Source organism: Sphaeramia orbicularis, chromosome 10, assembly GCF_902148855.1.
Source record: "Sphaeramia orbicularis chromosome 10, fSphaOr1.1, whole genome shotgun sequence".
Lineage (NCBI taxonomy): Eukaryota > Metazoa > Chordata > Actinopteri > Kurtiformes > Apogonidae > Sphaeramia > Sphaeramia orbicularis.
The window spans coordinates 17,379,857-17,401,803 of NC_043966.1; the positions used below are offsets into that span (position 1 = coordinate 17,379,857).

Sequence of the window (21,947 nt, forward strand, 5' to 3'; positions counted from 1 at the left end):
CATTTCTTCATTATCTTTTCAGTGGATTTGTTTGATGTAAGCGGTTTGCAGATACCAATATCACAGACACACTTATGACAAACACACTGCTATGAGAGAGATGCTATTTGCATTGCTTTGATGTCCCAGCACAGCTCAGGTCTGTGTTTGGGAAAACCCCTCCAATCACGATGTGAATGACACAGTGCATTCTGTTTACAGCCCTTTTTGCTTTTATTGAATAGATGTTGAAATTCCTTCGGAGAGAAAAAAAAAAAAAAGGAAAAAAAAAAAAAATGCACAACAGCCATGTTGAGATGAAAAACAGGATTGACTGACAGAAACAGTAACATGTGATTTACATTGAAGGTTTTTGCACATACTTCCTTAACGAATGCCATGCAATGGGGATATGGTCCTGCAGATTATGTCTCAGTCTCACAGATCCTCCCCCAAAACCAGAAAAACATTGAACGTCTCAACCACTGCTTTCATATATATAAATATTTATGATTTTTTTTTTTTCTGTTTTATACATAGTAGCATCAGCCAAAGGCCTGCCGCTGTTCTGTTTGAATGCAGAAACACAAGACGATGAAAAATTATATGAAATCACTTTATTCTCAGAGTGTGCGGTGATTCCATTTTTGCAGGAAAGTTACAGACTGAAATATATGTCTAAAATGGCATGCAGTGAGGCTAACAGGTGGAGCTTTTGAAACACAGAAGACACGAAACAATTATATCAACAACCTTGCCTACATCGCACACCATAAGCATGCATACATTTTGTCAACAAATAGGGAGATAGAGAGAGAGAGAAAGAGAAGGAGGGAGAAGGGTGAGAAGATTTCGCAGTACAAAAGAATGCACCAAAAACTTTTTTTTTTTTTTTCTCAAAATACCGACCACCAGAGGACAGAAACAGGACCAGCTACGGACAATAAAGTAAAAAATACTGCACCATAAGCATCTTCTCAACACGTACAAAACAGAGAAAGACAGATGCAGGAAGAGAGAAACATCAGACAGTTACATTCAAGTCACATCACAGGAGTATTTTTCTTCTAGTGGCGTATTTTTCAGGCAGTTTTATATCATATTAATGGCTGAATGAGTGGCACAAATAAGGGTCTTCCAACTGAACAGTGGAGGGGGGTTTTCTGACACGATGTCTACTTGGACGACAATATATTGATTACGCATGACTTGGGCAGTTTATTCGGGCAGTGGTCTAAAAAGCCATTTTGAGCGCAATCAATTGGCATTTACAAGATGGTGATGAATGGGTTTATGATGGTGTTAGTGGATGGGATACGACTATTGATCTGACTTCAGAGCACACGAGGAAAAACTCATTGGAAGCCTGAAAAACTGCACACACTCATGATATTTGTGAAGTATTCGTATGTGGGAAAGTCCTATACATGGTTAGTGGGCAGTAATTGTAGCTTTTTAATATTCTTGGGCCAAACAACTCTTGTTTATCAGAGAAGGCTAATTATGGTATGAACCTTAATTTCTATTACAACCTAAAACTAGAATACCTGAGAATTCTAAAGTAAATGAGATATGCCGTAACTCAAGGAAACAAAAAAAAAGAAAAAAAAGAAATAAAAGAAATGAAACCTCTTGTCTAAGTTTTTAACTACAGCACTATTCTTTGGTTTGGTTGGATTACTGCTCTGATAATGGACTTGGTGACACATGTTTGCCATAGCTGAAAACAACATTAAATGCTTACAAATCTACCAACATACCGCTTGAAAAGAGGCTGGCAAAGGCAGTTTACAAGTACATTAAAATCACTGTAAGTTCTGTAAATGTGCTCTACAGGTGACCTTACCACGCTCCGCTTTTGGAGGGTTTGCTTTAAGTCATCATGGTTATAGAGCGGACAAAATGCTGACAAATTGCTGACTTTTATTTCACTACGTCATAGGAAAGCACAAGTTTAGATTTAGTGTTATTTCGTGTTTTTGCTATCCTAATAAAAACAATGACAACATGGCAAAAAGCAGTTCCAGTAAACCTTACTTGTATCTAAAGCTACTCACAAAACTAACAAAATATATCACAAGATTTATCACTTTAAAATTGGTCACTGCTAACAGCTGCTAACATTTATGTTTCCCCTTAACTTCATGTGGGATTTTTTTTTTCTGTACATGGCAGCTAAAATAACTCTCTTAATTAAGTTGGTCTCATCGTGAATATACGTGTATATTCAGTTCACTGTAGCCATTATTTTTGGGTTATAACAACATCAAATTGAAGTTATTCATCATAATGTACTTGAAACAAAGGCATACATATCCATATTTGTATATACCAGCACAAGACCGGTGGAATGTCTGAAATATCTGGAATGTTTAAACAAGACACTGTGGAATGAAGGAGGAAAAAACAAGGCATATGTAAAATAAGTCGACTTTATCCCCGTCTAATGACCTTTAAACTTGTGCCGTTACAGTGGTTTACCTGTTTGACAAACACACAGAGCAGGTAAACATGGAGATGAATAGAGTTTTTTAAATGCCCTCGTTTGAGCACAATTCTCGGCATGCGCTGCTCATGCCTGACTCTTCACCCCTACGGTTTAATTTTTGTCATGTTTTTTGTACTTCTGGTTGGTGATTTACTCAGATCCTAACTGTGCTGATCATTCTGTAACATGTGACTGACATGTGTTACAACATGAAACTAATCATCCCACCTTCCCCCTTTTCTCTAAACATTTTATTACAGTATGTCTGACCTACAAAGGCTTCACTGATACTATGCAGACACCTCTGTGTCTAAACATCAACACATTAAGGAGTAACTTTAAACACACAACAATGAAGATTGTCTGTTATTGCTGATTTGGGACTTTACTCCCTTTCAGTTAAACCAACGGACACAGGACAACTTCATTTTGAACGATATATTGCACTATTGTCACTGTCTGTTCACATCTAGTGTGTTCACAACCTAGTTGTGTTTGTGAAGTCATAACAAAATGTTTTGTTTTTTACAAAAGTGATAAAAATGTTGATGAAATCAAAACGATCTAGTGTGTTCTAAATTTTAGTTGTCCTAGTGTTTGCAGTAGCCAGGTGAGCGACACCTGCCACACAAAGTAAAACAAAACTGATGCTCAGGTCACAAAACATGTAAAGTAAGAGAATTTATCGTATGAATTTCATCTGATTTGAGACAGACTTTATGTATGGAAAACATACTTTTCTATATGGAAGAACATTTTAGACTCAAAGTCAATTATCTCTTAAAAATGTGGCTGACAAGATGTCAGTTCAATTAAAATGAAAAAAAACAAAACAAAACAAAACAACCAAAAAAAAACCCAGTTATTGCCTCAAATATCAATGTATTTCACTTTATCATAACAAATGAAATAGTTTTCATAGGTGTACTTTACTTCACAAAAATTTACTGCATGCTTAAAAAACAAACCAAATGAATTCATAAACTGTTACAGTGTTGTTTCGACCTCACCAGTGCTTATATTACACATTCACAATAAACCAATGAGAACATGAGAGACAGTTTATGGGGTGAATCCTCACAACGGAGAACTAATAAAAATGCAAATTGTTATATACACTATATGTATCAAATATTAGCAAGAACATAACAGGAAAATTCAATTAAATTTTGATATGATTTGGATAATTTCTTAAAAGTTAAAAATATGGCTTATACTCTTAGTCATCTTGTTATATGTCATATTTCACTCATATATAGTTCTCTTTTTGTATAACCCGAGACTATTTACAAACAAAACGTATGATGAGCGATTACTGGTCTTATTCTAAGCACTGGACACTGAAAACATGGCATCGGATTTGCCTTGAAGTGAAGATACAGGATGTCTGCAGGTGCTGTGGACTTTAATTATTGGTGTTTTTAAATCACTGCTCAGAAAGACAGATGCTCTTCACAAGGCTGTTAAAAGCATGCACCACCAGCAGAGAACAGGTATTTTAGATCAAGGGCAAATTCATGGCACGTTGCGCATTTCCAGGACACTTAGAAACTGGGATGAAGGGGTGGGAGGGAGGGTGAAGGTGTGACTGCGGGTCGGGGCAAAGAGGAGTGTTAACGGCTTTAATCTTGGTTAGATGAATGTTGTAAGAAGGTAATCATATTTCACTCAAAACACAGTTACTTTTTATTGAACATATCCATGAGTGGGGCCGGAATGAACTTCATGACCGTATCGACGATGCTCTCTTCTTCCTCCTCGTCACCGCAGCCGGTGGGCACCGCTTTTTTCGGACGGGTGAGGCTGCCCTCGGAGGCCTGCTCCATAGCAGCCGCTGCCTCTGCTTCCTTCTCTTCCTTCTTCTTGATGCCATACTGCACAGAAAGAAAAAAAAAGAACAGTTTCAGACCAATGCTTTTCAGAGCCACTATTTCACCCAAATTCCCTGGTGCAGATTTAGTCCATTGCAAGAATTTAAAAAGTCTACATACGTCAGACAAGTAATTATGAGTTCAAATGTCACACAGTGACATGATCTTGTGAAATAATGAATAAAGAAGTTCAACGCTATCTTTACCGTCTACTTCACTTTACTACCATGTCAGTGTTTTTCAACCTTGGGGTCGCAACCCCACTTATGGTCACCTGGAATTCAAATGAGGTCGCCTGAAATTTCTAGTAATTAATAAAAAATAAATAAATTACTAATAAATCCAGTTCAAATAAAATGCAGGATATGATATCTGAGAGGGCATATCTTGACTGACCCGATCATGTGACATTCATAGGTAATCTGCAGCGGCCAGAAACCAGGATAAGATACATGCAGTATTTGGTTTCAGACTACTCCAGCTTTCACATTCAGCCTTCTTGAACCCAGAAGAAGGGCTTTTCCAGGTTTGGGAGATTGGGATGTCATGTTCAGATTCACAAAAGCTTCAAAAACTCATTTTTTATTTGTATACTGAAGTCCAACCAGTGATATATAAAGTCAATTATAGCAGAAAAACACTGGCCTTGGTTTAACCCTATAATGCAAAATGTATCATATTTAATACATGAGTTTTGAAGCCCTCTACATGATCAGTGTGTTTTTTTTTTGTTTTTTTTCTTGGAAAACCTGATGTATAGAATCAGATACATGCAATACACAGATAATCCACCAGGAGTAGGAATTTGTTCACCAGAGGCCTTTCCAGTGACACTACAAAACTGTCATTAATGAAGAAGGAGGCAGAACTTTGACAATTTTGAAAAGAAATTACCAATTTGTTAGACAGGTTTGTGTTACATTATGTTTTTGTTTGTTCAAAAATAATATTTGAGCATATGAGACCTGATGTATCGAATATGATACAAAATTGAAACTCATACATGAAAATTGATATTTGAAAAAAAATAAAAAAGATTTTTGGTTGTTCAGAAGGACTAATAAAGGCTTCAGTTTTAAAGAACTAGAATTTTCTGTTAATGATTTAATGGTTCAGCCTTTACAGGGTTAACAAACTGCAGGAGACACTTCCTGTGAATACTGTGACTCCCTTAAAATGTCTCAATTCATACTGCAAATATAAAGATGCATGAAGTGGAATATCATCATTTCATGCACTGGAGGTAGAATTGTCTCAAAGAGGGTGTAAAGTAATACTTCATTTGCAGTCATTTGTTTCATTCTACCCTCATAACATGGTGCTCAGTGTTCTGTGGATACTGCATAAGAATAAAATGTTGTACTAGTACATCTTATTTCCTTGATTCCTTTTGCGCTTGGTTGTTTTAAAGGTTTTACACTGAACTAGCTGTTTTGTAAACACAAAGCAGCTTTAACTGCTGCTGGCTCTAAAGTGAATTTAGAAGATGGTTTTTATACCAATTAACAGACAGAGTCTCAGCAGGTGTCCTGGTCAATGTTAAGCATTAACCTGCACCCAAACATAAACTCTACTGAGTGTTGAAGGAAGAAAGAGCAGAGATAAAATGTAAATGTAGGTGAAACACAGCGGCTGGCATTTCTATTCAGCAGCACCTTGATTGGAACAATCAGTGATTTGAGTGTCATCAGTGCTCGGTAAATCAACATGGGATGATTAAGTGAAAGCACTTTAACATTTGATCATCAAGGGTGTCACCCAGATGGGACTCAGTTGACATCAAAAAAACAAAATGTTGTTTTAGTTAAAAGACCCTAATCTTATTTTAATTAGGTAAGAAAAAAAATTACTGGGCTCTTTAATACGGTAACATTATGGTTCTTCTTCTACTACTAACAATAATAACAAGTGGTTCCAGGCACAACAAACCCCGCCCCTCACATGTATTGTAGCTTATTTTGGCATCGATCCACCTGATGCCATCATGTCCATGCATGTAGTGACGTCAGCATGCACTATATTGCCAAAAGTATTTGCTCACCCATCCAAATAATCAGAATCAGGTGTTCCAATCACTTCCATGGCCACAGGTGTATAAAATCACACACCTGGGCATGCAGACTGCTTTTACAAACATTTGTGAAAGAATGGGTCACTCTCAGGAGCTCAGTGAATTCCAGCGTGGAACTGTGATAGGATGCCACCTGTGCAACAAATCCAGTGGTGAACTTTCCTCGCTCCTAAATATTCCACAGTCAACTGTCAGCTGGATTATAAGAAAGTGGAAGTGTTTGGGAACGACAGCAACTCAACCACGAAGTGGTAGGCCACGTAAACTGACGGAGCAGGGTCAGCGGATGCTGAGGCGCATAGTGTGAAGAGATCGCCAACTTTCTGCAGTCAATCGCTACAGACCTCCAAACTTCATGTGGCCTTCAGATTAGCTCCAGAACAGTGCACAGAGAGCTTCATGGAATGGGTTTCCATGGCTGAGCAGCTGCATCCAAGCCATACATCACCAAGTGCAATGCAAAGCGCCGGATGCAGTGGTGTAAAGCACGCCGCCACTGGACTCTAGAGCAGTGGAGGCGCCTTCTCTGGAGTGACCAATTGCGCTTCTCCATCTGGCAATCTGATGGACGGGTCTGGGTTTGGCGGTCGCCAGGAGAACGATACTTGTCGGACCGCGTTGTGCCAAGTGTAAAGTTTGGTGGAGGGGGGATTATGGTGTGGGGTTATTTTTCAGGAGCTGGGCTTGGCCCCTTAGTTCCAGTGAAAGGAACTGGGAATGCTTCAGCATACCAAGACATTTTGGACAATTCCATGCTCCCAACTTTGTGGGAACAGTTTGGAGCTGGCCCCTTCCTCTTCCAACATGAAAGTGCACCAGTGCACAAAGCAAGGTCCATAAAGACATAGATGACAGAGTCTGGTGTGGATGAACTGGACTGGCCTGCACACAGTCCTGACCTCAACCCCATAGAACACCTTTGGGATGAATTAGAGCGGAGACTGAGAGCCAGGCCTTCTGTCCAACATCAGTGTGTGACCTCACAAATGCGCTTCTGGAAGAATGGTCCAAAATTCCCATGAACACACTCCCAAACCTTGTGGACAGCCTTCCCAGAAGAGTTGAAGCTGTTATAGCTGCAGAGGGTGGACCCACGTCATACTGAACCCCATAGACTAGGAATGGGATGTCACTTCAATTCATATGTGAGTCAAGGCAGGTGAGCAAATACTTTTGGCAATATAGTGTATAAACTGCCTCTATATATGTGCCAAGTCTGAAGTAAATTTTAACAAAATTTATGTGTTTATAGACATGTGAAATTTCACCCATTATAAGTAGATGGGAAAAGAAAAAGATTTTAAAAATTCATAAAAAATTTAAACTTTGACCTATTTTTCCCAAACTGTAACAACATCTATTCTGAGTCACTGGCAATCTATAAACCCAATTTGGTATGAATTCAACCAAATAGTTTTGCTGCTACAGACATTTGAAATTTCACCCATTGTAAGTAAATGGGGGAAAAAAAGATTTTAAAAATTCATTAAAAAAATGTACTTTGACCTACTGTTCCCAAAATGTAATTAGATCTATTCTGGGTCACTAAACCCAATTTGGTATGAATTCATGTGTCAGTTTTGCTGCTAGAGTGTTAACAAACAAACTGAACCAAAAGCAATACAATAATAATAATAACAATAATAATAATAATAATAATAATGATGATGAGATGAAGAAGAAGAAGAAGAAGAAGAAGAAGAATGTTCATCAAGGAAACACAAATTGAATCAGACTGACCTTTTTCTCCTATTTTCAAATCTAAAGAATCTTACTTTTCTGATCACCTCATTAATGAGGTGTTACAACACTTGATGTCCAATATTTCTTTTGTAAACCACCAAAAGTTAAACATTTAATTGAACTCTCATATTTTCCCTATGTAATGAAAATCCATACTCTTAAATATGCATTAATGCTGTGAAAATTCTGTCTAGAAACTCTGAAAAGACAATATTTTGGACATCTACGTTTTGTACACAATGACAATAGCAGGAGGCACAAACTAGTCTGGACAGGCTAAAACAATTCACTGCTAATGCTGTGTGTCAGTTCAACACACTGCATCTTTCCTGTAATGGAAACTGAAGGTTTTATGAATCAAAACAGAATCGAACTCTAATGCAATATGAACCTGCTGTCTTGCTGTCCTGTTTTGTTGCTTTGGTTCTGTGGTCAGTGTTAGCTTAACTGTATTCTGTGCATGTGTGGTCATGCTTTGAGCCAAATCAATAGTACTGGACTGTAAGGAAAAGGTTGCAGAGCACAGGAAGGTCAACCAGCCGAACGATAGTTGATCCTGAGGCAGAGATGCAGAAAATGAGCTGGGCTCCTCTATGACCTCTTCGCTGCTCTCCAAGGGGCACGATAATGTGATTCTGGAGCAATAAATATCTTAAAGTAAGACTGGTGCTGTCTGTTCCTCCTGTGAAGATGTGCACTAGGGCAGAATGAGCTGCTGTGTTTGTGCTGGGGTTGTTAAAACCACTACAAATACTACAAAAGGTTACAAAAACCGTGCCTCTTTAAGCCTTTTTTTTTTGCCATAACAATGCGGCATTCACTGAATCTGCATCCTGTTATCTTATCAAGCTTTGATCACACTTAAAACAAAACGATTCCCAAATGAAACAGGAGTAAATACTTCAGTAGAGGAGTCTTGCTCTTCTCTGCTTCATCTCCCGCTTCCTTGTTTGTTCGCTGCTTTCCCTTCATGCTGCTCTGTCTCATTCGCCTGCAATCTGTCTCGCTCAATCCCTCCCTCACTTGTAACAAAGGCCTGCGCCAGTTGAAGTGAAAACAGTCACGCTTAGTCAGCTGCTCTCCAAACACTTCCCCGAGATATGCTGTCATATTTCTTGCTCTCCCTCCACTTTTCTCCTCTCACAATTGCACCAAAACCAAAGATTCACTGGGACTCAGTGGAGTGCAGCGCTGATCCTCAAACACCAAAGATAAAGTTTTACAAGGGTTTCAGACGGACAGAGTTTTCTAAAAGAGCTCAAAGATAGTTCAAGTCAAATATTCCGATACCAAGTGGAATATTTCACAGCCAGAAGCACACACTTAGACATTCAGTTAACATTTTATCACATATAAACACAGATGAATGTAAAACTGCTCATTCAGTCTCTGTGAGAATTTATCAAGGACAAGATCTTGACAATCCAAAATGGTTAGTAACAAAAAATAGCAAAGCTTAGAAAATCTTACTTAGAAATGTTTCATCTTTGATTTCTTATGAAGACACATTTCCTTTTTAACCGTACATTTAACCCCTTCTAATAGTTCACTCATAGAAATACTCTGAAATTCAAAATTTCAACCTTATTGTGTTATTGGAGGACATAAGTCTTTATTATTTTTTGGAAATTTTTCGAAATTTTTTATTGTTATATAGAAAATCAAGGTCAATGAAGTTACCATACTTGGTTCCTTACAAAAAAAAATGTTTTCAAGTAAATACAAGACTAGAAAAGCACTCAGAGAGCGCAGACCTCCACCAAGGCAGATCAATGCCCCCCCCGATCACCACCAAAATGTAATCATTTGTTCCTTGTGCCAGTATCAACATTTCCTTAAAATTTAATCAAAATCCATCCATAACTTTTTGAGTTATCTTGCTAACAGACAAACAAACAAACTCTGATGAAAACATAACTTCTGCCGTTCCTTGGTGGAGGTAAAAAACACATGTAAGGTGCCAGGAACATGTATTTTAGAACATTAGAACATCACTTTTAGAACATTACCTCAACATAAGTGCTGGTCCAGACACCTGTCAACATTCACATTATCCCTTTGAACATCATTACCTCCACCAAGGAGGTTATGTTTTCAGTTTGTTTGTCTGTTAGCAAGATAACTCAAAAAGTTATGGACAGATTTTGATGAAATTTTCAGGAAATGTTGAACAAATGACTACATTTTGATGGTTGTCGGTGTTATTGGACTGATCTGCCTTGGCGGAGGTCTGCGCTCTCCGAGTGCTTCCTTGTGCCATTAATGATTAGCAGTTTAGTTATGCATGTCCATATGATCTTCCATTTCTCAGAAAAATATTAAATAAATTTTCGTATTTCCTAATGAGAAAGTTTATTTTCTTATTAATTTCCTCTATAGTTACAATTCCATCTAAAAGCACCTTTTCAGATTTAGCTGAACTGATCCTTTAATTGCATTTGGTGCCAGGATTGGATACTGTCAGAAAAACATGTTTCAATTGGGATAATAAAAGTAAAAAAAATATAAATCCAGGCAGTATTAATGGCTCAGTTTCCTTCAAAAAGACTAAACAAAGCTTTGTCCCACAGACTCAATTGTTTCTACCTTCACTGAAAACACCCAAAGGCAGAGCACAGAGCCTGCTGTCACAGTCAGGGACATCTCCTCTCTGTTTGAGTGTGGTGGTGCTGGTGCTGGTGGTGGTGGTTTTCCTTTTAGTTTACCTTGTCTCTGATGCCCTGTCGGATGTTTTCTCTCTCTGCTTCCATTCTTGCATATTTGGCCTTCCTCTCCTCCTCCTGTTGCCTCAGCGCCTCTTGCCTTTCTTCCTCTTTTTTCGCTGCATCAGGATCCTTCTCCTCCTCCCCACCAAGCATCTTACCCATGTCTTTGGTGGCCCCTGTTATTGGCGATAGAAAGAAAAATAGACGGTAAGTGAAACAGAAATTTTATAACGAGTGACAGTAGCAATTCACGGTAATAGCAGATAATGAATCTGTGCTATTACTGTTGCTGAGCATTTGATGTGCACAGCGGCACATCTCGGATAACTCAATAGATATTGCTTTGTGTTTTATTTCTCTTTCAGGGCAGTGAAAGAGCAGCATAATTTGCACTCAGCTGAAGCAAAGACAAAAGAGTTTGGCAATGAAGGAACAAAAGATGAGTGCCATGAAACAAGGGCCTTCAATAAAAGACCTTGTAATAAATTATCAGCAACCCTCTCAATCCCTTTTGTGCTGCTAACTTTGGTCTTTGCTATCTCCAACAGGAGTGTGCATCCTCATGCAAAGCGACCACTTGGACCAAGGGTCGAGACCCAAGAACAAAAGGAATGAAAGGACCACAATTAACAGACACAGAGGATGAGCCTGCTGTTGAGCCCATCTGCTTATTAGAGACATCCATCAGAAGGTCAAGCACTCACTGATGACGTTTGTCATTAGACCCATGTTAAATACATCTTTATCTGTGTCTGTGGGATTAATTTTTACGAAGTGGCTACTGACATAGTACTGTGGCACGAAATATCGGTTTGTCTATTACCACAGAACCAATCAGCGTCCTCATTATATCATGTGTAGACTGGTAACTTGTCACAGCCCTAAAAGTACTAAGGCAAACAGATAGCAAATAGGTCGGAGTCAGAGACAGTGGATATTTATCTCAGTAGGTAATGCTTCGGACTGTAATGTGGAAGACTCAGGTTGAAGTCCTGGTCAAAGAACCTCTTTCTTTTTCCCTGCAAATTTTCAAACGGGGGGGCATGATGCCGAGGGTGCAGGTAGGTAAAATCCGACATTGATATAAATCAACCACTGGGACAACGTTCAGAGTGCAGAATTCAGACCACAGCACTCAAAGTGAAATGACAACTGACACAGAACTGAGCAGTCACACAACACACTGCCACATCTAACATGTAGCTCCGCCCACCTTCTCCAGCCTCACTGACTACACAGAGCAAAGAACACCATAAAACAACATACAGAGCATTTACAACAATAATTCCTATCCTATACTATATACTATCACCAATTTGTCGTTTCTTCCATCAGTTGCCACAGTACTGTGGTAGCAAAATGCACAAAAGAATCCACCGAAGTATATGCCATATATCAACACAGTACTGTGGCAACAAGAGGTGAAAGAGTTCATGGAACAATATCCATGATTGGCTCTAGTACAAATGCTAACATTTAGTGATGTGACGTTCACGAACGAATCGAATCTTTTGAAAAGCTCATTGAAATGAATGATGGGAACTGAGTCTTTGTAAAGAGCGGTTCAGTTTTTATTTTTATTTTTTTTAAGGAGGGAGTGTCTGATTACCTGTCAATTTACCAACATACTGTTCTTGTTCTGAGAATTGCACTATAGTTCAGGTATTTAAGTAATTGCAGTAATTAATCACTGTTGCGTTTTGTGCAATTTTTTCCGTATGTTTACACACATTTATTGTTCTTGTTTTTAGGAGAATAAAATGTTATTTCATAAGAAAATGTTTTATTTTCTTCATTTTTAGGCTACAGACTAGTCCACATAATATACCATGATGTTTTTGGTCAAATTCCAGCATTTGCCTAATGTCACCTCTCATGTCATGTATTTAGCCCATACATTTTAACTAACTATTCTTTTTTACGGTAAGATAATATTTACTGCCGCACCGACTAAACACCTTTAACATGTAATGTCAATCATCATAAGTGATAAAATGGGTGGTTTGGTAGAATTCTTCCAAAACAATGCACACATTCCTCAGCAGGGCCATGGCACATCCTTTGTCACACAGTCTCTCTGTGCATGTGTTCACAGAATGAACAGATGGCTACACCTGGCTGATTTTTGGGTAATGTTCAAGTCACTATTTGATGACTTCCTGTGTATTTTTGCTTGACAACAGCTAACTTAGGATGAAACCATTTAGTGGCATGCACTTCTGTAAACCATGAAAGCAACTGTACAACAGAAACAGCCAGAGTTAGTCCGTCACACCAACATCTGATTTGTTAGTTCCTGCTTGTTTCTATTTGTGTTGTACTGTCTGACAAGGATACATCATACTACACACTGAGTTTATTGAAGATAATTGTGAAAATTCCACTCTGATGGCGTCATTGTCACATGAAAAGATACTGTATGTAGGTTGACATCTTTATTTTGAAAATTATCCATCTAATGTATTAGTTTAGCTTCAGAGCCACTTTCCAGATAAATCCATAGACAAGACAGAAAAAAATTCTCTGCATAGTTCATTGCACACATACGTTTTTTTTTTTCATGCTTTGCTCCTCTTCAAACATACGATCACCTTCTTAAAATAATGACCAAAGGCATATTTTTCAGGTTTTTCTATGAACAAAAAAATATTATATACTCATATATTTGGTGACGTTTTTTCTGTTTCTTGAAAACTTGAAAATTATGACTTAGGCTATTATCTTAAGAAGGTGGCGGTATGTCCAATTGAAATTAATAGAATTATTTATCATATTCATTTATAAATAGTTAAAAATTGCACTACATTAGTCAGGTATTCTCCTTTATGGTTATTGTACAATAAACCTTACATGTTTTTCTGTAAGTCATGACATGACTCTCTAAAGAACATAATTATTATTATTCTTTTTACACCAAGAACATTGTCAGTGTTGTACGACCCTTAAAAACAAATGACCACCACCATCAGTAACTGTGACTCTCTCCCCACATTCAAATCCAAACTCAAAACTCACCTCTTCAGAGTAGCCTACCCACCATAAGTTTTACTCTCCATTTGACATCTTCATTTCTATATATCAAAATGATTATTTTATCTATTGTTTATTTCTTTGTATTTTATGCATTGTCTATTGTATCTTGTTGAACAGTGTCCTTGGGTGTCTTGAAAGGCGCTTATTAATACAAATTATTATTATTATTATTATTATTATTAAATGTTGGTAATTCTTGTAATAAGAGCTGTAAAGGCCAATGCTCAAACCTCAGTGTTTCACATACAAATCCACTGAGTCTGCCTGCATGTTGAACTTATCCTGCGGTGCACTTACATATAGTGTGCACACGGATGTCCGGCTGTGTTTTCTCACTCCAGAGGCATTTTCTTTCCAGCTCAGTGACTGGAAACAAGCCAGAGTCTGTTACTGACCTGACGAACTCTGAACCCTGCTCACGTCTAACTCGCAGGGAAGAAATTGATTTTAATGAGAATGGGACCTCCCGGTGCACACTGGGTACATTCGAAACAAGCTTATCCCTGCCCGTGGTCCAACACACTTCCTTTCACTATTAGCACCTCTGTCTGAACCCCATTCTGTGCTTGGCTACCGCGCTGTGGCTTACAGCCTCTCTGGAGGAAAAACTCCAAGACACAGCCATCTGCTTCAGCCGTGAAATTGATGAGACAGCGGTGACCTTGAGGTTCTTGGCTGCGGTCCGAACTTGGCATGTTGACGGACCGGGACAAGCCCCAGTCCTTACTCATACAGAGCAGAGTGGCTGCTAATTAATAAAAAGACATGCTAATGTTTCTGTTTTTTTCATTAAGTGTGTGCTGTGCGTGACACATCACTTGTCAGCATGTTAACGATGTTCATTAAGGCTTTTTCATGTCAGTATCAACTTGTAACATTTATAGTAACATGAAAAACTTTGGGTAGTCATTAGTCTGGAGTTGGACACATCTAGTGAAAAGATCATATCTTCAGTTACTTCATTTCCTGTTATATGTGTAAAGTGGAAACAACACAAGATCCAGGAGGAAATTAAGTATCGACAGTATGCAGTTTTTGCTATTTTTTTGTATCATCATCATGGATCATGTGTAAAATTGGGCTAATATTTATGTATGATTCATGAATTATTCTTTTATTAAGAATTATGAAATAAATATCTAAATTTTTTAGTTTTCCTGGCCATAAATGGTCGATATATTCTGGGTTATATAGGTTATGGAAACAAACAGCATCTCTTTTCACAATATATGCTGTACAAGTGCCTTATACATGTATCTTTCATGTCTGACAATGAGCAACTGAAACAATGAGCTCCTTCAAAACCATCACATAGTTTGCACATCAGATAACCTATGTGTATTATTTTCTTAAAATCAAATCAAATTTTATTTATATAGCACCAAATCATAACAAAAGTTATCTCGTGACACTTTACATATCAAACCGGTCGAAACCAGACTCTCATGACCTTAACCTCATATTTAATGTAGTGTATGTAATATTTTCTTCATAAATACTCACATCTCGTAAGCAGATGTATGCATTTTTTAATGTCTTTCAATCTAAAGTCATAAAATCTCAGCCTCAAGTGTCCAGACAGGACTGTCAGCACTTAGTCAGACACAGTTGTGCTGTTTTAGAGACTTAGCTGAAGAGTAAGAAGCTCTCTTAAAGCTTTTCTTCTCTGCTTTCGTAACATTTTCAGTCCTGGTCTGCCTCCTCCAAAGGCAAGCGAAGTGTTTCCTTACAAGTGCCAGGAATAATTACGGTTTCATTATTCATCACACATTTACATACATTCATAAAGCAGAACTCTGTAAAGTTGCTTAGGGTGTAGTCCTTGCAGGCACACTTATAAGTAGTAGTATGTCTTATAGGCTGTTTCTCAGTACTCATTTCCCTGGGCTAAACTAAACTGCTGAATGGGACTGTAAACTTTCACGCCAACTTTGTAGCCAGAGTAGATTTCCCCAATGTTTTATGGTTTGCAGACTTCATAGGGGTTGAGTAAGCTCTACGGGTGAATATTTCTCCTTGCTTCAGGGATAATAAAGTCTTCTCTCAAACCTAGAAACTTTTGATATGAAACTTGTTCAACTTCAGAGTATGTAATACAAATGAAAAACAGCATGGCACTCCTGTTACGCTGTTTGAGACTATATTAGTTAGATCTTCCATTCCTGTCATCATGACCTACGGGATTCTCATTAGCACTGCCACTGATACTGAAATGTCAGGTCTAGAAAAGACTAACAACTTCACAATCTGTCAGAAGAAGAAGTCATGTCAGGTGGTGGTGTATAGCTAATAAGTGCATATGACCTACTCTTCACACTTAAATGCCCATGAGCTACAGTCTGATGTATAAAATTGCTGATTTTTGGTATCTTCTACTTTACTTTTTCAGAAAGATAGGCCCTCTAGCCATGGACGTCTGCCACTTTGTTCACTTTGTTCCTTGTGTTCCGCATGTTATGATGCCCCTACAAACCTCCACATGAGTAGTTTCAATGCTCAAAGCTAATTAGCTTGTCTGATATGACAAAGTTGTTGTGCAGCAGTGTGAGACAGTTGGCATTCCCAAAAGCCACAGTGTCATCAAACACTGCCAGCTGTGGAGTCTGGGAATGGTAAGCAAAAAGACAAAACTCCAGAGAGGGAAAAAGGAAAGAGCCTCTGCTACTGTTAAAAACATTCAAACACGGCCTGCATTTACAAATCATAATGAATAAATTAGCTCTCACCGCAGTGTTAGTGTTTTAGAGCAGCCTGGCACATTGTGTGGTTGCTTTAAATGACAGCAAACATTAAACACAATTATTAAATGTACAAAAGTTCAAGCTACAAGGTACCGCAAGCTTTTTAATGGCATAAAACTGCACAAAAAACAGGACATCATCTGTGAAAGAATAATTATGTTTACAACACACAAAATATTCAGTTTTTGCACTTACACTAAAAAGACACTATTTCCTCTAAGCTGTTTGTATAGCTAATGGGAAGGATTATTACAGTAATATTCCTGTTTAAAAGAAGAAGCTGCATATTCCAATTAACAATGCTCTATTAAAATCTGTTAAAATATGGAAAAATGACTGGAGCCATGTGCCATTTTACTCTCTTGTGTCCAAATGGAATCTGAAAGTGATTCTGGACCTGATGAACGATGTGAACCCAACCTTCCTCATTCATTCTTTCATGTTTTAAACTAGGTCTGTTTCAGAAATCTAACTATTCTTCTAGCCATGCATATCTACATCAGCTATTCTGAACATGCTGTATGTAAATATGTCCAAAGAATGCTCCTAAAACCTGCATTAACATCTTTAAATGCTCTATTTAGAAAGAAACCTGATTGGGAATTAAAACAGAATATGCTATTTTACATGACTTACATGGAATACAGAGTTTTATTATATTCACAATAGCAGCTGAATAATAGTGTGCATGTAAACATAGTGAATGTAAGAGACAAATGAACCAACTATCGTGTCAGACAAATGAGTGGACAGACACCAAAGCCATGGTGGACGACTGGAGAAAGAGCAGATAGGAAGAGAAAATAATCCTTAAGCTGAAATGGGACACTAAGGGGGTTTTCACACCTGAATTTTGTTCCCATTCAGGGAGTAATATATTACAATGTGTTACAGCGTTGTGTATCACCTTGTTTCGGTTCGTGTTCACATTGCTCTGCCCCCAACACCATGCCCATGTAAACAGGTGGAAGTCACGTTCCTTCATGCGCTCACTGAAAATCTTGAATACTTCAGAGGTTTTGTGCGCGTTATCGAGCATTTCCAATTTATGCTCATCTTCCCAAATACCAACTAGAAGCACTCGGAGAGCGCAGACCTCCGCCAAGGCTGATCAGTGCCCCCCCCCCGTGGGCCCCCCCACCCCCGATCACCACCAAAATTTAATCATTTCTTCCTTATCCCATTTCCAACAAACCCTGAAAATTTCATCCAAATCTGTCCATAACTTTTTGAGTTATGTTGCACACTAACGGACAGACAAACAAACAGACAAACAGACAAACAAACAAACAAACAAACCCTGGCAAAAACATAACCTCCTTGGCGGAGGTAATGAGGCATTCTATCTCTTCCTCCATCCAAATTGCTCATTGACTCATTTTCTCCACTTGCTTATCCAGCAGCTGATGAAAGGTATGAAGCTCATTAGCCTACTGTCTGTTTACATCCGGCTGCAGCATTTTTTCGATAGTCGCTCTGCTTTATGGTAATGTTTGTGACATCACAGCGTATCATACTCAGAGTGGTAGAGAAAACTGTTGCTGGTATTATTTGTGCTGTTGTTATTTATGATATTTTGTTCATGTTTTCCTTTCTTATATCTCTCCTTTAATGTCTTATTGATTTTATTTCATTGTAATTTCTTCCTTTTTTCCCCATCCTCAGTTCTGGTTCTAGTTATTGTTACTATTATAATTATCATCATGGTTGTTATTGTTAATACTGTTGATAGTTTCTTGTGAGGGTCTTCGACATCTTCCTTTTTCTCCCCCCTTCACTCTTTCCTTCTCTTCTCCCCCTTTCTTTTCCTTCCTTGTTCCTTGTTCTTTCATGTCTGGTACGGCATTGAAATGTGGTTCAACTCAAACTCAGAATAAAGACAGTAGAATATCAAGGGGAGCCTCATATACTTTATGAAGTTTCCCTTGGCAAAGCAAATTTGTTCAGCACCAAAAGGCAGCCATACTACCATTCTGCTGTTATGATGCTGGACAAGACAAGTTTAGAAAAAAAAGAAGGAAAAAAAAAAAAAAGAAAACTGTAGTTGTCTATTTCGATCACTGTGGTCATGTTCACATTGTAAACGAACTGCTCTGCAGAGAGATTGCAACCAAGCTGAGACCACCTCCTCCAGGTGGTCTTAGCTCGGCTGTTTTGTTCCAGAATGGAGCACGATTCCTGCTTTCACATATGCTCAATCGAACCGAGCCAAAGACTTGTTCAGGAACAACAGCTCCAATCGATCCAGGTATGAAAAAACCCCAAGATGGAGACTTTACACTTTGGTACAAGTACAACATAAGGGTTGGTTGTATGACATATTTCTCCATCGTCTGTGTCTGTGATGGTTGGCTTGACCCCAAAGTGGAGGAGCAGACCACCAAATGTATTTTAACCACTGAAAAAAATCAATATGAGGTGCACACTATATTTAGAATATTTTTCACCTTACTACACAGTCAGAAATCTTGAGGGAAATGGAGGTATCACATTATAACTTACAAACTAATCAGTCAAGTTCAGCGTTCTGAGGTAAAATAACTGTTTCTGCCAAAGTCTAAAGTCTGGTGGTTTTGATAAGAGTGATACAATGGCTTCCATTCTCTGTGTGAAAGGACTGTCTGATGGTAAGACAAAGCAGTAACAATATATTTTACTACAGGTTTTATACGGTGGCTAACACCTATTCTACTGCTGCCCTTCACAGTACAACAGGGGTTTCCAAAGTGGGGTACGCGTAACCCCAGGGGTACTTGGAAGAAGCCCAGGGGGTATTTGAATTGTTTTTGGTAAAAATACATTAAAGAAGTCATCATGTACTGAATACAAAATAAATAATGTGAGTTAATCCTGAAATATAACACACAATAAATACATTCATATAATAGTTTTATTGTCAATCATCTTGTTTAAGCTTTGGTAACATTTTAAAAACATTTGAATTTTATATTATTCAAAATGAGTTCATTTGTGTAGCTACGTAATTATTTTTTGTTGATGAAAGGTTAATTTATTAATTAATGAAAAATTATTTTTCTTATCAATCACAGAGGGCACTTTTCAGTTTATATTTTGCACTAAAAATGTATTTTAAAGAATTTGTTATTTTTTAAAAAATATATTACAGTTATATGTTATAGTTATATGTTGTTTGTTTACAAAGTTTTGAAAATATAAACAGACATCTGTGGCACAGGAACAAATTTTGCCTAACTTTTTTTTCAATCAAAAATGCACATGCGAGAGTTGGGGCTTCTGGGCTTAAAAAAAAAAAAAAAAAAGTATATTTCAGGAGGTATTCCACTGTAAAAAGTTTGAGAACCACTGCAGTAGAACATCTAAATTGTAGACATGCTGACCACCTTTGACTATGGGTGAAATATAGGGTATTGTATAGTGACCTTATGCAACCTCACTTGAGAAAAATCCAAAATTGCCCTATAAAGGTCATAAAATGATCCTTCTATGATTCTCTATAGGTAAGAACTCTACAGACTCTAAGGACCTTGAAGCTCAGGCTGTCTTTATGAAGTGTGGAGAGCTGGCTACTTTACTGTACTAATTCACTGCAGCTCAAATGAGATTTTTTTTTAGGTCAGTTGAGGCCCAAGGGCTAATTTTAAAGTAGAAGAAGGCTTACGCTGGGTGGAAAGAAGAGGAGAAATTGAAAAGGGATCAGGGAGAACTTTGGAAGTTATGGATGGTCAGGTCACACGGTGGATTAGACGTGTGCAGAGTTACATAAAGGCTGGCATTAGCTTCGGAGAGTGTGTGAAAACTTGAAGAAACAGTGTTTGGAAGTATCTGTGCTGCTCTGTGTGTATATGTGTGTGTGTGTGTGTGTGTGTGTGTGTGGATAGGGCTCTGTCGGGTGTTAAAATAAAGGGAACAAATTGTACTGCTTTCAATACCGCCGAGTCTGTGCATGTATGAAAAGATCTGTGTTTTGTGCATTATTCCTTGCAGAACTGGTGTGCTACGATAGTACTGCTCTACTCTAGGTGCATTTTAGATCAAAGTGTATTTCCACTTCAGTGTATTTTTGCATGCTTGAGGTAAATTTGTGTGTTTCTTGACTGACGAGACCACAAGAAAAGCACCCCCTGTGGAGCCCAAGGGCACAGAAAAAAGAGAAGACAGACTAAGAGGAGGATGGAATAACATTAAAGAGACTTGAATAAGGACAGGACTAGAAGGTTAACCCAGTGGTTCCCAACCTTTTTTGGCTCGTGACCCCATTTTAACATCACACATTTCTGGCGACCCCAGACATTCAAAATGTAGACTTTTTTTTTTGCTAAAATTAATTTGTTTTTGATCCTGTAATAGTTTGCTATATCATGTTGCAAATAAACGTTAATTTTAGACGACATTTAGTCTATATAATGTATATTATTATGGACGGAGGCAGAAAAGCCAGGTGTAGATTACTGCACAAAGTGAGAATTTGATTTTCCTTGGTCAGGATATGTACAGTCAGTCCAGCTTGGATTTACAAGGCTGACAATTAATACTGAACAAACAAGAACTCAAACTATGAATTATGAAAGAGCTGCAGCATCTGAAACTGACCACAATGAACATTTGACAGATAAACAGTAGATCATATCCAGTAGAAACTCTGTTGCATTCTAGAATACATTTGTGGAACCAAGACTTAAATAGAAATGATATAAACTTAACCTCCTAAGACCCAGCTATGGGTTTTCTGTTTGTGGACAAGAGTTTCACAACTTTTTACAAAAAAAAAAGAAAACTGTCCACCACAAAGGACATTCCATAAAAATTTTAAAAACTGCATCTGAAAACACTGTTGCATCATGATGTTTCCGATACAGGCACTTATTTAATAAAAAACAACAAAAAGCTTGTGCTTTGCTGACATTTCCTGGGTCTTAGGAGGTTAAGATGGAGGGAGAGTTGGAACTTAATGAGAGATATTACAGCTAATGAAAATCTATGTTTAATACAATTTAAAATAATATATAGAACATATTGTACAAGAAATAAAATTAATAAATATAACAAAGATACGTCAGAGAGTTGTCTTAAATGTGGAATTAGAGACTCGTTTATCCATGCATTTTGGGAATGTAGTAAAATTCAAAGGATTTGGATGAATGTAGAACACCGTTTGTCCAAAGTGTCAGCTTTGAAATTTAATTTTAATTCATCACTTTGTGTATTTCAAGATATGTTACATGATACAGTGAAGTATCCACATAGGTGGATTATATTTTTTTCATCAGTTGTATTGAAAAAACTGATACTTGAGCACTGGAAATCTACCTACACGCCTTCATTGTCACACTGGAA

General features: G+C 37.8%; 1 protein-coding gene across 3 annotated transcripts in view; it reads right to left on the reverse strand.

The window, feature by feature from the left end:
• Window positions 1-855: 855 nt before the first annotated feature.
• LOC115427005 (complexin-1-like) overlaps window positions 856-21,947 on the reverse strand; it is a 98,033-nt gene continuing 76,941 nt past the window's right edge. For all 3 annotated transcript variants that reach the window (XM_030145336.1, XM_030145335.1, XM_030145337.1), the window contains exons 3-4: window positions 10,858-11,033; window positions 856-4,341 (exon numbers count right to left, since the gene is read on the reverse strand). In XM_030145336.1, coding sequence (XP_030001196.1) covers window positions 4,147-4,341; window positions 10,858-11,033 — 371 coding nt within the window. In that variant the 3' untranslated portion in view covers window positions 856-4,146. The remainder of the gene's footprint in view (window positions 4,342-10,857; window positions 11,034-21,947) is intronic.